The sequence below is a fragment of the Perissodus microlepis genome, chromosome 16 (assembly GCF_051167445.1).
Source record: "Perissodus microlepis isolate ML-2025 ecotype Zambia chromosome 16, ASM5116744v1, whole genome shotgun sequence".
Taxonomy (NCBI): domain Eukaryota; kingdom Metazoa; phylum Chordata; class Actinopteri; order Cichliformes; family Cichlidae; genus Perissodus; species Perissodus microlepis.
The window spans coordinates 21,364,581-21,380,714 of NC_140476.1; the positions used below are offsets into that span (position 1 = coordinate 21,364,581).

The following is a 16,134-nucleotide window of genomic DNA, read 5'->3' on the forward strand; positions in this document are numbered from 1 at the left end:
TTATCTTGTGATAATTTATCAGCTCAGATGATTGGTGGTTTTTCTATGTCATTTAACACTGGTAGAATTTGTCGGTATTGCATGGCTTCTTATGAAGATATGAAACAATCCTTTGAGGAAGAAAGCTTTGTTTTAAGAACATCAGAGGTTCACCAGTATCATCTTGCACGAATCCAAGAATTTCCGGATGATAAAACAATATATGGTGTAAATAGTTCATGTCCTTTTGACAGACTGAGTTATTTCAGTGTTACGCAAGCTTTACCACCTGATGTAATGCATGATCTGTTGGAAGGTGTAGTTCCTCTAGTTATGAAACTAGTGATTTGTAAAGCCCACACTGAGAAGCATATTACAATTAGAGAGATCAATGAAGAATTGCAAAAAATGCCCACTGGTCAGAATGACAAAACAAACAAACCAGTACAGTTATCAGAGAGACTTCAGAGTGTTGGTATTGTTGGATCAGCATCTCAAAAGTGGTGCCTGTTCAGATTGCTGCCATTTCTCATGGCAGACCGTGTGCCACCTAATTGTAAATATTGGCATGTTTTTCTTCTATGTCGTGAAATAACAGAGATTGTAATGGCTAAAAAAGTGCGAAAAGAGAATATTTTGTTGTTGAAGTTGCTTGTCCATGAGTTTCTCACAAAACTGAAAAGTGTATTTGGGGATGTAATTACACCAAAGTGTCATTATTTAATCCACTATGCAAGACTGATTGAAATGTTCGGCCCTCTACGTTTGTTATGGTGTATGAGATTTGAAAGTAAGCACCAGTATTTCAAAACGTTGTCCCGCAATTGTAGAAATTTTATGAACATTGCTACAACTTTGAGCAACAGACATCAGTTCAGACAGTGCTGGGAGTTTTCTAACAAAAGTTTACTTGGTGAATTTGAAAATGTTTTTGGAAAAAGTGTGACTACACCATTTTTGTTATTACCACTGGAACTGCAACAAGCACTGACAGTCTATTGTGGCTTTTCTGAAGTTGATAGTGCTAAGAAAGCTTTCCAGCGTGTGTCAGAAGTAATTGTGAACAGTGTCAAATACTGTGTAAGAGATGTGTTTGTCATTGATGTACTGCATTCAGAGAAGATTCCTCTGTTCTGGCAAATTAAGTACATATTTAATATTGACACAATGTGGGTCTTTTGTGGAAAAATTCTCATTCCTCTGTTATATGACAACCATTTTCATTCATACAGTGTTAGAGTTGATAGTGAATGGACGTTGCTAAAACCTGGACAGGAAATTGATGTTGCAGCTTATGACACATACTCTGTTGATAACAGTTTGTATGTAACAGTTAAGCAATGTATTTAAGAAGGTAATAAATGTGACAAGTATTTTTGACTTTGTATCTTCAATTTTTCAAATCTTGAGAGGAAAAATATAGGAAATCTGTGTGTAGATACTGAACCTTTAGAAAGACATTTTTGTACTCCTTTTAAGGGTTCTTTTTTGTACTTTATACTAAGGGTACAGCTTTGCCCTTTAAAGTACAGGTTTGACGTGTAAAAGGTACAAATTACAAGGGTACAAATCAGTACCCACAGTTTAGGGTACCACCCCAGTGACAAGCCATTGTACCCCTATAGGTACATTTCTGTACTTTAATTTCTGAGTGTGTATACTATAAGCAAGATGCTAACTGACAAAACTTCCCTGCTAGTTGTTCAAATTAAACCTCACACTGAGGCCATTTGCACTGCTACAGCTACTGCTGGGTTTAAAATGAAACTACAGGAGCTCCAACCTTGCTGCAAGGTATGAAATTGTACAATAACTCACATGTAGACTTCAAAATTGAGAAAGGAGCACGCTATCTCAGTGTTCAGTTCAAAAGGACATTGTCTTTCATAGCAGGGTAGGACACAAATGGAAGAAAAATTATAGCTTTGGGGTGACTGCGCGAACATGCACATTGTAAGGTACAAAAAGAGAGAGAGAAAGCCTAGATCTGTCTTCTCGAGAAAGCGAGGATTAAACAAACAAACATGTGATTTGCATCCGGAGGAGAGTATGTGACAGCAGAGCTTTGTTTTTCTATTCCCCAGCAGTTCATGTACAATGCCGGGCTTAGCAGCAGCCTTGTAAGGACGGCAATTTCATTCTTGAGAAGTAAACTTCAAAATAGAGCCAGCTGCGGTAACATTTCTGGAGATTCCTGAAGAGTTTCATGCATTTTAAGAACCAAAAGTCCTTCTTTCTCATCCTTGATGAACAATAGGTGGTTCTGGATGAGATTGAAATGTTTGCGCTCTGCCTTTCACCAAAAAGATTTTGTGGTTTAAGTGAACTACCCAACAGGCTACCCAAATTGCAAAAAGAAATCGTGAAATGTTCTGATAAAAAGCACAAAAAGGCCAAATACACTTTATAAGTACTTCTCATCCAACTCCTAACAAGAGTTTGATGACAAGATTGTTGCCACTTATATATGTGACTACCTGTAACTATCTGTGGGATAGCCAGGCCATCGCTTGACCCTGTAAGAGTAGAAGCCATTATACTCAATAATGATGATCATTATCATTAGACTTGTCATTAATTTGTAGGGCAAACTGCTACACAAAAGACATTTAATGTTCTGTGTTGTTTGATGACTTCTTAAAGGTGACAGCAAGTCCTTCACCTCAGACATCTGACAAATTGATAAACTGCAGACAAGTTGTACAAACACAAAGTTTGTGATCAGTTCAAGCCTTATAGACAAGAAGCTCAACCTCAAAGTCAGCTGACCATTGAAGAAGCTCAAGAACTGGAGGACTTGATAGAATTTTGTTGTTGTAGTCAACAACTCAGATAGAAAGGATCATAGTTTGGACTTTATCTGATATGATGGGAATTTGCTCTAGTTGGTTTTGTATTTGATCTATCTATCTATCTATCTATCTATCTATCTATCTATCTATCTATCTATCAATCATAGTCTGAAGTACTCATGTTATTGGGAGGCCGTGCTATATAAGTTCAGTGTCATCATATTGCTATGATAAGTGATATCAGTGTTATGAACGTTATCACCGGCTGAATGACTTATCCCTATCATAGAGGACACGTTCAGTGAAAGGAGACCATTTCACTGGACTCAAAAATATAACAGTAACAGGTCTTTTTAGACGTACTTCGTCAGCCACTACATAACACTGTTCAATTATTGACCCAGACTTCAAAAGGCTTCAAAAGACAGAATAATAATTTTAATTTCACTCATGCTCTTGTACTTACCCTATAGGCCTAGATAATGATAATAACCACAGACAGAGGGTGTGTATGTGGGTAGTGTGTGGTAGGTCAGGCAAGATTAATTGTGTAGTATGTAAATTTCATTCGTCACATGCAGACTGATGTCGATTTTAATTGAATTAAAACAATGCGAACTCTGGCCTGCTCAGACTCTAAGAGGACAGCTGGTGAATAGTGATGAAGTGAGTTGGAGAGACAGGAGGAGGAGAGGGTGGGGAGGTGAGGGGTGAGGTAGATATGGCAAGGGGCACAGATTAGTTAATGATGAGAGTGATAGTTGACCCTAAACTAATGAGCCATTTTCTTCCATCCTATACAGTGCTATTGTTTCACCAGTAACTGAGCTGCTTTGTAAATTTATAGGCTCTGAAAAGCATGCAGATTTATCTGTATCAGCAGGTTGTGACAGATAGTAGGTTGCACTGCACATCTCACATATAAAGCAATTTTATATTGGGTGTGCCATCCTCTCATGGGTGTGATTGATGTAAGTGTGTGTGTACACAAGTGCACTGGTGTGTAAGTGAAGTTGGGAAAAGTCAACTGCTGGCGTAACACTTATCTCAGGTGTGATTTTATCATCTCGTCTCCAAGGACATGTACAGTAACCGAGGCTGAGAGTCGATCATGGCAGGCCAGCACACGACAGGCATCCGAGTTACAGCGTATTCACGCAAGCACATAGACTCGGAGATGGAGAAGGTTTCAGCTGAGGCTAAACCCATCTCTTTTTCTCACCCCACACTTCTTATCTCTCACCTCTCATTCCTCATATTCCCACTCTATGGGATAATATCATAGCTAATCGCTGCCTCTCCATCCATCTATCCTCCTTCGGCCTGATAGATGAGGACAGAAAACAGACGGAGGAGGTGTGGATACCACACTCCTCTTTCACGTCTCTGCTGACTGCTTCTGCCTCCGCTTTTTTCCCCCTTGCTGCATCCACGGAGGCTACATCCAGCCAACAAAGTAAAAGTCAAGTCATCGCCTTGATAAATAAATATATAAATACATCACACAGTCATGCTCACACATGTGCATGTCGCCGGTTACATTTTACAAGGCTGTGAAGTGCACGCGCTTCTGAAGGTGACCCTGTGGAGGAAGAACGGTAAGAAACCTTTTACTGCAATGAGACAATGTCCCAGCTCACCTCTCCCCACATCAGCTCCTCATTACACACACAAATACACTCGGTTTCTGTAAACTCTGACGGAGGAATCTTAGGTGTAACACTGCCTGCTGAGTGTATAAAAATCAGACACAATGCATGCCTATACAGCGAGGACACAAACAGTCACATATTTTATCCTCACAAATAAACATATTCATTCACTGTACATAAATTGAGTTTTCCAAGCATCGCCCCTCTTGCGCTGTGGACATTCTACAAGCGGTAATGTAAGGTAGACGATTCCTCTCCTCCCCTCGATTTCCTCTTGCCCTCTGCACCTCCAATTCACTGTGCCAAATGGTACATTTACATTGGCCATAACCTCAATCACCATGCTTGCAGGCTATGCTGAATGTGCAGGCACACATTTCTACAGTGAAGGGATGCAGACAGTGGTATAATGGGAGCAATAGATAGAAACCCACGCCCGAGGCATCCATCAAACCAAACGACTCCATTACAGTAAGTCCGACAGAGGCAAACGGTAATGTGCACTGTGATAAACACTAGGATAATAGTCTGTTTATAGTCCTGGACACACTGTTTCTGCTGGGAAACACTGGCTAGGAATACAGATAAGATACACGAGCACCAACCTCTATCTTTTTCACTCTGTTCTATCGCTTCTCCCTCTCCCTCTTTTTGCTGTTATCAGTCACTTTCGCTCCCTTGTTCTCTTTATCCTTTTCCGCTCTCCCTGTATAATATTTCCCTTCCTGCAGAACACAGAGCAGGCTGCATACATCAGCTGAACCGAGCTTTATCTGGTGTTTTACTGTTGTAGCATTACCATCACAGTACTGGAATGAGGCCTAAGAGAGCCATAAAAATTTAACAGAAACGATTCAGACGTAGAATGAAACATCACACAAAATTCCCACAAGTATATATGTTTAACGTTAAAAAGACAAACTCGCAGGCACGCACAGATAAAGCGGCCCGCGCTCGTATCGGTTCATATCATAGGTGGGTTGCAGTTTCGGCTCGGAGACTGCTCCGTGTGTCTGTGAAAGTGGGAAGGGGTAAACACAGTTGTAGACAAATCTGACCACACTCAGCATTCCCCAGAGGAACCGCGGAATGGCCAACCTGCTGCTGCTATGAATCAATTATAACAGTACACAAAAAGGCACTCTCTTTTAAAGATGGGAGGTGGAGGTGAAGGCCCATGGGGGAGGGGAAAAGGAAAATCTTTCCATCTGTTGATAATGGTGCATTTGTTCTCAGTGCACTCGGTTGCTGCACGGGCTGTACCTCCCTGCATCTGCACGCTCAGAATGAGATAAGAAAATTTCAATGCACCGTGACATAAACATAAAATGAGGCAAGGGGCTGTTGTTTGTTTTACATTCCGATTAACCCGAAGAGCATCAGAGCTTGATTAAGGGGCTCCTGGATCAGCCTGATCTGTGAGGGCCTGTGTTTATGCTCATAGTTAACCTCTATTACAAGACTTACTTTATTCCAGATAGCAGCTCCTCTACTGCTTCTAATGGAAGTCATTACATAGTGGAGTAGGGTCAGAACACACGCACACACACACACACGCACACGCACACACAGTCTGCAGTGAGGCAGGGTCACAGCAAAGGCCAGTATCTATTGCGCTATATTTAAGATCAGTTAAACTTAATGACCTCCTTCGTCCTCTTGGCCTATCAAATAAACTACAACATTAGCCCTTGGACGTAGTTTGGCCTTTTATGTTTGCTGTCCAGGCAGTGTCGGTTTTAACAGGATGTGATAAAATGTGGATAATCGCACACCCACTTGAGGGGATGATGGTGTAGGTTTATTAAAGGAAATGAGCCCATGGTGAGAGGGAGCTAATCTGATTCTAACAGGAGACTACGGCTTTAAAAGAGGAGGTATCCCACTAAGGCTAAATCAAGTGGTACTACAGTATTTAGAGTATCCCCATATTTTTTTCTTTTACAACAGAAAAAGCAGAATAGAGAATACAGAAGAGAACGCAGGCATTTACATTACTGCATTTCCCTGTCAAAAGAATCTCGCTAAACTGTTGTCATGGTTGATAGTTTTCTGCTGCATTAATGCTGAAAAGCATCGTGTCCCGAGTGTAAACTTTCTAACTCTGTTTTCATGACAAATGATGGCACTTTATGTTCTGATGAATGTGATTAAGTGTAAAATAGGTTCAGAGTGAGAAAATAAATATTAATTTTTATCCTCTTGCACTCACTGGCTCATTATTGTTCACTGTTACTTTACCCTAAAAGCTTGCTCTTCCCAGTGATTTACCATTTCTCACTCTGCGTGGAGGCAACATGTTGAGTTCACATATGGAAAGATAAGGGAAAGTAAATATGTATTTCACATGACTGTTGTTTCTCCTTTTTCTTTCTGCCTCTGTCCAAATCTCACCCTCTCCTTCTTTCTGTTGTCTCTTTTGTTGATTTATAATGCAGTAAAGGTATTATGACATCATCATTACAGAACATTAAGGTCAACCTGACAACACACAAAGATACCGCTAAAGTACTTAGAGTGCACAGCCAGCATGGGATTCACTCATGAAGCCTACACATTTTATAGCATTCAATTAAACACACCAACAGTATTATTAGACCATATACTCACTGGGCAGTTTATTAGGTACACCTTTCTAGTACTGGGGTTGACCCCCTTTTGTATTTGGAAATGCATTAATTCTTTGTGGCATAGACTAAACAAGGTGCTGGAAACTTTTCTCAGATATTTAGGTCCATATTAACATAGCAGCATCAAACAGTTGCTGCAGATTTGACCGCATCTGTGGCGTGAATCTGAACTCTTGGACATGGTGCAGTACCTTACTAGAAGCACCTTTCAGATGATGGGTGGCTGTGGTCATAAAGGGATGGATGTGATCAGCAACAACACTCAGGTAGGTTGTGGTGTCCAAACAATGCTCCGCTGGTACTAATGTGCCCGAAGTGTGGCAAGAAAATATCCCCCACACCATTACACCACTACCAGCAGCCTGAACAAGGCACGATGGATCCATGCTTTCATGTTGTTTATGCCAGAGTCTGACCCTACCATCTCAATGTTGCAGCAGTAATCAACACTCATTTTTCCAGTCTTATACTGTAGTGCATCTGGAAAGTATTCACAGCGCTTCACTTGTCCCACATTTTTCACCACAAAATTTTATACTCAGTCCCCCACTATGACAAAATGAAACAGGTTTGCTTGAAATTCTGGCAAATTTGTTAATTGTACACAAGAATTCATAGGCTTTGCTCAGTACTTTATTGAAGCACCTTTGGCAGCAATTACAGCCTCAAGCCTTTTTGAGTATGATGCTACAAGCTTGGCACACTTTTTTCACCTGTTTCTCCCATTCTTCCCCATCAGGTTGGATGGAAAGCGTTGGTGCACAGTCATTTTTAGTGCACTGAGTTGCTGCCATGTGATTGGATAATTAGAGATTTTTTTTAAATGAGCAGTTGAACAGGTATGCTAAGGTGTGCACTATGAATTCAAAACAACTTAAAACAAAATCTATCAAAAACAATTTAAAAAGTACATTTAGCCAAGGTGAATTGTTGTGGTACCAAAAGATGAAGGGATTTAATTCACCTTTTTACTAAAAAATGCAGAAACAACAAAGTTTCTTTTAGGGCACACTGGCAAGGTAAAGTCCTCAGAGTTTGCTATTACATTTTCTCCAAAAAGTTGATTAAATACATAAATAGTTCTCAGCATGCCAGAATACCTTGAACTTTCTTTTGGATTGCTCCAAAATTATTTAAATGTATTCAATTTATTATCTAAATGCTTAGCGAACCTGCAAATTCTGCTCATATCAACTGTAGATACCACAATATCTAGGGAGGGAAAAAGGTTACTTTCAACACTGGTGATGTGACCTTGGAGCTATGGAACAAAAACCCAAACTGGTTAACAAACTACATGACCCACAACTGAGGGGTACTCACGTACTAGAGTAATGAGTCAACCAAGCTGGGAAGGCTCTCCCAGCGATAGTAATGGCAATAATGCCAAATCTAATGTGTCTGCCTGTTGAACCCTGCCATGGATAAACTGATAGCCCATCAGTCACAACCACAGCCAATCTCAAAACCACACCTCTGGATCACTTTTAATCTTATCCAACAGCACACTCTGCTCAGGTTAAGACATGTAGGTTTCTCTCTCTCTGCCAGACAGCAGTCTGTGCACTTCACATGCATAAACACCTTCATATTACATAACAACAATGGCCAGTTACTCAAAGAAGTGCCACTAAGGATATCAATCAAGTGTTCACAAATATTCAGTGTGGGGAAAAAACCAAACATGCCCATGAAAAATCTATGCGGGCACCTTTAATAATGAAATCATATTAAATATTTGCATTTATTATACCACTATCCTACACATCGTCAAAAAGATGCGCTGAATAATTTCTTGTAATTGCTACATCACAACTGAAAACAAAGAATCCACTCAATATAGCAGTGTTAGTACACAATATACTGTAGCAGTCAGTATCAGACAGATCAGTATTCTTTAGGCGGGAACATTGAGTATAAAAGGACAAGGGAAAAACTAGATTCACCCTCAATCCTCATCAGAGCAGTTAACCTGGCAGAACACACAAGCCAGAGCATCCAATTCCCAGGTTTCAACAGATGAATGCGTTTATTTGTCACACGTTCACCTTGCAGCTGTGCAAGGTAAAGAGAAAAAAAAGGAGTGAGAGATGGATAGAAACAAAGAGTAAGTGCACTGTAAATCTAGTGACCTTGGTCCTGGCTCTTTAGCTCTCTGTGTGAACGAGTTTAGCCTATAGCCTTAAATATTTCAACACTGCTTAGCTGACTGGAAAGTGCTGAGTTAGAAGGAGGGATAGATGCCAGGCCACAGCATTCAACCTCCCTCCAACAATTAACACAACAGCAGGACATCATTGCCATACCCTGTGGTATTTGTGTGTGTGTTTGTATGAGTGTGTGTGCGTGGCTACGTGTGTATCTTTGTTAGAATCCTCTCCTTTTATTCAACTGTCTACTATAATTACTACTCTGCTCATTCTTAAAACATGTGCTACTATGTGGAGAATTTGTATAAATGGCGCCTCTACACACAGAAAACACATCTTCAGTTTTCCTGAGAACTTACCAGTTACTGTGAGTTCAGTCGTCCTTCTGACCACAAAACCACCAAACTGGACTTCGCAGGTGTAATTCCCAATGTCATCTTCTGTTACCTCTTGGATAGACAGAATGTCTCTCTTCTGGATGATGCTTGCACGCCACTGCTTCGGACGGCACTCCTGTGTACCAAAGAACAGGCAAAACAGAACTGTAAAAATCTATTTACTGACATATCACGTGAGGTGTGAGATGTCATATAAGTGACAAGTGTAAAGACACTGTGTGTGGCCAGAGATGCAATATTCTGGGAAAGCAAGGCCTTGAGAAATTTAAGACCTGCAGAATCTTTTTTACAAATATACATCCATGAGATTTCAAACACTTTAACAATGCTGAGTGTAAAAAAAAGTGAATAAAGTGGTAAAAACACATAGCTCGCCACTCTGATATAATAATTTTATAGGCTAAAATGATAAAGCTAAGTTATTGTCCTACTTATCTGATCAAGATTTATTGCACTGAACGGAATATTCTCCATTCAATATTCTACAAAGGCCACAGAGAGACAGAGAATTTTATTTACACTACTCTCTGCTGACAAAATAAGTGTGTTTGTGCTACATCCGTGCGAATGCGAGTATACGTGAGCAGGCAAAGTGAGTGACTTCATGACATGATACTTTCTTCAGCTCCTTGGTGCTCAGCCAGGGATAGCGGTGGCTCGGTGGATTCTATTCTACCATTGCTCTCGGCAACCTTCGAATTCAATCACGGAGGCTCCGCAGTGGTCCAAATAACTCCGGGTTCCAGCACTCCCAGTCATTACCAAGATCGTAATTGAATTCTGGAAAAACCTAGAGGTCAAGCCCGGCCAGCTAATCTACCGCTGATCTGCCTGTGATTAGTCTGGCATGAGCCTTTCTCCGGGATGCACTCCGTTGTCCGCAGGCCATGCCTGACCTAGGAAAGGCAAGAACCCAGGTGATGGAGGCGGAGGTGCATGCTGAATAAAGATCAGGGACCAGGAGCATTTGGAGGGTATCCACTCTTTCCACAGGGCACAGAATGACATTGCACAATTTTCTTCTCATAGAGGTTTTGTGTTCATTATAAAAGCCATCTCTGTGGCTGCCCTCTGCTCCCTCCTCACTCTCTTTCGATGACTCTCAAAATGGTGTGGCACACTGTGAATGTAGCTTAAGGATTTCATTGTCATCGTTTGCCTTTATACATAATCTGCCTAAGTAATCTGGAAACACAATTCCAATAAGGCTTTAAACACAAACAGACGAGAAATTCGATGAAAACAAACCAATGAACCACTGAAGAATATTTCTCGGTTGTATAATCACAAAGACAGACGCCCCCTTCTTTCTGACAAATAAGAGGATTCAGGAAACAAAAATATCACTGAGCCTGCAGGCAAGGATAAAATAATGATGCAAAGATCATATGGCAGAAGAAACATTAACAAGCACGCTCAGTCGAACAGCAGGCTCACCTTGGACCAGGTGATGTCTGGTTCTTTGCCAGGTTCAACATAGTCATCTATGTCAGGACAGAGGATGTCTTTACTCTTGCTGAGCTCAGCCTTCTCCATTCGTCTCATTTTAGAGTTGTAGCACAGGTTTGTGTCATTTTCTGCCACAGTCAGAGACATGGAAACCTTCATGCAGTATGTAGAGTTCCTGTCGGCACAGAAGAACAGTGCAAGCAGTTAACGAATGAGTTTGATTAAAATAACGCTCTTATTTAGTCTTCTTTTATTGTCAGCTCAATAAAAACATCTGCAAAGAATAAGAAAGAAAAAGGAAACTTTTTATATGATTTTTCTTTTTCACAAACCAAAAATGAACCATGTTTTTTTCCTTTGATGCCTTTTCAGTTATTATTCTTTTCCTTTTTACCCCCCTCTGCCTCGCTCGCCCTCTTTTTGTGTTTGTAGTGCTAGCAATAATGGAAAATCAGTGGAAAACATTCATGACTACATTCTGACATTATTTTGGGGGGGGAGGCTGAAATTGTTAATCTGAAAAAACGAGAAATGCAAAAATGGTCTCACAACAGGACAGTGAAAGATTCATGGCCTCTCGAGGACTCAACCCTCCCCCTTTTTCTCAGCAACCACCTGAGATACGACCCGAGCTTTGATATTCGAGAAAGAAAGATGACTCTGTCTTTAAATTAATGTTATAAAAACGATCATCAAAGCCACATTCATTACAGTCCCTATCACCACTGACACATAGCTAAGAACTGACTGTAACAAAGTGTTCCCTGGTAAGCCTATGATACATGGCCGAAAATCTGTGGACACCCTTGCCACTGTAATAGTTTCTACTATTTTTGGAGGTCTCTCCACAAGATTTTGGACCTCAATCGCAGGAATTTTCTAGCATTTAGCTTCAGTGCTCCAGTTTCTTTCAGACTTTAGCAGGACTGTGAGGTTGTAAAAAGTTGTAAAAAAAATATGTTTCTAGTTTGAAAGCACTTTGTAGAGATACTTACATGAAATCATCTCTAAAAAGATATATCTGTTTGTGAATATGCAGAGTCTTTGCAAGGGATAAGACTGATAATCGTATCCCTTAATCCTGTCCCTGAAGCTTTGTAGCTTGGTGCAGTTTGCTTGTAGTCTGAGTACTACATTGCAAGTACTTTATAAACAGAGGAATAAAGAGAAAGAGAAAAAGGGGGAAATCATTGGATGAAATGCAATTTCCAAAATATTGTCTATCAATTAAATACAGTTTAAGACAGTGCACTCCTCAATGTATCTGGGGAAGGAGGAGGGAATATGGTGATGGTTGTGGATGGGTCTGTGCCTGAAAAAATGAAAGACACTTTTCCACATAAGTTGCAAACAATGTTGGGAAAATCAAACTGGGATATTTCTGCAGGTGCTTTTCTCACCTGTAGAACACAACAGGAAGTAGCCTGGGTCAGACAAACTATCATTACTCCACTTGATTTAGGTGACCTTCTTATCTGGGCAGAGTGTGAAGGAGGCATAGCACATGATGTCCAATTGCTCTGTGTGAATTCACCACACAATTACCTGAGCTACTCTCATAAGGGCGCAAGTACTTTGTACTAGGAAGCTGGTAAAAGACTCCTAAATGTCCAATCCGACTGATTTAGACATTTAGGTTCTATAGCTAATGGAAAGTTAAAGGCTACGTGCATGTACCAAAAGGGCTGTAGCTTCAGTTAATGTGGAACAGCAAGCCAGGAGAGGTGCTTGTGGTCAAGAAAAAGTGTTCGAGTCAGTGAGTAAACCGGTAAACACATCCAGAGTTTGTTAGGAACTTCCGATGACATAAAGAATGCCATTGCAGTAATTGAGTCTGGGGGTAACGAAGGCATGGCTCCACATGTCTGTGAGACTAGCCTGATCCAAACCATTACAAATGGCCTCACCCCAAAAGACCACATTCTTTTTAATGTGTGTCTGTCTGGGATAGCTCTCACTTGGTCAGTCACCTTGTTGGAAGGCTGGTTGTACAGGCTATATGGGCTTTCATTTCATTACATTACATTTATGGCTGGCCAGATGCTCCCATTCACTGTAAATGACGGAGTTTCATATGATCTATTCAGGTTATGGAAGCAATAAGGGAGTCCCCTCTCTCATATAAACACCTCTGACCTCCTGGGGCCATAAAACACAGACGCAGACATGCACGTGTGCACCCACGCATCCATGTATGCTTAAAAGACATGTGTGGCTATGTGCTGCCATGGAAGGCTAGCAACAGATAGTACTAAGAGGGACAAAATGAGAATACACTGTAGCTACTTGGAATCAGAGAAAAAAAACTGCATATTTCTCCTACATAAAAATGACCAAAAGGGCATCTAGAAGACGCTGTAGGAAGCTAAAGCAAGATGCAAGATAGCCCCACAGAGCTATGCCCTCCTGGTGCAGAAAACTAACATTATTGACTCAATACCTCCTATCTGGAGGGAACAGAGTGGGAAGATGTGTTGCTCAAGGCTTACAGAGTACACGTGAACAATACGCTGTATTTGTCTACTGTACAAATACAACTATGCAAACATACACTCAATGGCACAAACACGGGCATGTACATCACATTTGCATGTAAGCAAATTTATACATATATAAATTCAAGCCAGAACCTGTATCAACCACTGAAGTGCCCAAGAAGCCTGCAGAAGACATCTCTGCATGTTAAATATTCACAGCAGGCAGCCTGTGGCATTGTGGGAAGGTGTTGGTGCTTACGCTTGATTGATGGACAGCCGGAGGTCGATGCACACTCCTATGGTGTCGTTCACGTCTGTCACATTCTATTTAAGTATAGCAGCTTTAGATATTTGTCTGCAGCTCGTGGTAGCTGTAATTCTCCACATATTATTATCTAACATGTTGGACAGCGTAATCATGGGAAGTAAATGCACCATTTTTCGCATACTCTAGAATACAGGTTTATTACTGGAAGTCCATCCATCCATCCATTCGCTTCCGCTTATCCTTTTCAGGGTCGCGGGGGGCGCTGGAGCCTATCCCAGCTGTCATAGGGCGAGAGGCAGGGTACACCCTGGACAGGTCACCAGTCTGTCGCAGGGCCAACACACAGGGACAGACAACCATTCGCACTCACTTTCATTCGCACATTCACACCTAGTGACAATTTGGATTATCCAATTAACCTATCCCCACAAGCTGCATGTCTTTGGACGGTGGGAGGAAGCCGGAGTACCCGGAGGGAACCCACGCAAACACGGGGAGAACATGCAAACTCCACACAGAAAGACCCCGGCCTGATGTTGGAATTGAACTCAGGACCTTCTTGCTGTGCGGCAACAGTGCTAACCACCGTGCCACCGTGCTGCCTACATATTACTGGAAGTATTATAAAATAATTTATCCACCAAAAGTAGAGAGACTGTGGCAGTGAAAGAGTGGAAAAAAAAGTCTGTTGGCTCAGTGACTCTGACTCAGTGTTACAGACCTGAGAGATGATATGCAGAGGAAAGAGAGGCGGGGAAAGAGCAAAGGAATAAAAGAGAGAGAGTCAAAGGGAGAGCATGGAGATTGGTATGTAAATTAAGTCACCTTGACATGAAAACTGGCAATTGGACTTAAATTTGCAGACAGAGAAGGACAAATAATCATTCACACACACGCAGACACACACACACACACACATGCACACAATAAATGTACGCACAATCTATCCACAGAGAAATAGTGTGGTGTGCCTCAGTATCTCTTTCTGAGAAAAACACCTGGAGGGCTTTAGCGAAAAGCTGGACTTAGAACCGACTTACCTTCAATTATAGACATTACACAACATACACATAGCTATAGGATAATGTATTATGTATACTGTACAGGCAGGGGATGTTAGGACAGTGACACATTTTTGTTGTGTCAGCTTTAGCCCGTTAAATTACAACACTGACTTTGAACTTTACAATGACAAGGACTTAAAAGTACTGACTAACAGCTTTGACAAGAGAGTGGTCATTATAGGATATATAATCATCGGTGCTTCTAAATTGCTGATTCCAGTTAACTCTTTCATGTTATAAAACTTGTCCCCACTGCTTATAACAACCCAATCTGACCACAGTCATTTTGGTATAAATAGGTATATATGTATCCTTAATATTTAAATTTGGCATACAGGTACAGCTAAGGTCCCTAAAGGTTCTCATCTATATCTCACAACAGGAGGTATAGTGTCATTATGTTGCCTGGCAACCACCTAACAAAATGGGATAAAATGACCCAGTTATACCGTTTATGCATCTTATAAAAGCATGTATCATATTAATTAATACTAAATAACATAAATTTGTATAAATGCTGCAAATACCTAACAATGGACTAACTCTCAGACTAATCAATCCTGTAGCATGGGCATGTGTTATACCATGCAAATAGTCTTAAGAGACCCCTCATTACGTCTGCCAAGGAGGCTATGTTTTTGGTAGTATTCACATGCATGTCATCATTCTGTCTGCAAACACAATAGCTCGAAAAGATTTGAATGAATTCTGATAAAATTTTGTAGGAATGTACAGTGCATTCATGTTGGCTTATATCCAACAAGTTCTTCAAGGCCCGTGTAATGATTTATTGGTTGAAAAATGACAAAACCCTTAACATAAAGGGAATGATATACAGATGGAGATTCTACTGTAATTTATTTTATTATCTACATTACAGTAAAAGGTTATAACTGGTTAAACACGTTACAATTTGTATACATGTGGGGGGTTTTTTTTGGAAAGCAATATATACTAAATGTGTATTACTAAATATTTAGTTCTATAGCAGATGTGTAATTCGACACATCTAGTAAAACCACATAAATAAAAAGTTCTTAAAAATAATTAAACTCATATTACACTTGTCTCTACTTTGCAAATGTTTTTACTGCACTACAAACTTCTTAAAGTAAACTACTACAAAACTACAAAGTCAGTATTTGATATGACCATCTTATACTTCAACACGGCCTGAACTCTCTTAGGGATGACTTTTTGTAATTTCTTATGATTTTCTGTACATTTCTTTAAGTACTCTTCAGGATAGTTTTCCAGGATTCTTGAAGGACGTTT

General features: G+C 40.5%; 1 protein-coding gene across 7 annotated transcripts in view; it reads right to left on the reverse strand.

Annotated features, from left to right (window-relative positions):
- il1rapl1a (interleukin 1 receptor accessory protein-like 1a) overlaps positions 1-16,134 on the reverse strand; it is a 184,522-nt gene that overhangs the window by 91,967 nt on the left and 76,421 nt on the right. For all 7 annotated transcript variants that reach the window (XM_084954857.1, XM_084954856.1, XM_084954855.1 and 4 more), the window contains 2 exons: positions 11,039-11,225; positions 9,563-9,716 (listed from right to left, as the gene is read on the reverse strand). In XM_084954857.1, coding sequence (XP_084810983.1) covers positions 9,563-9,716; positions 11,039-11,225 — 341 coding nt within the window. The remainder of the gene's footprint in view (positions 1-9,562; positions 9,717-11,038; positions 11,226-16,134) is intronic.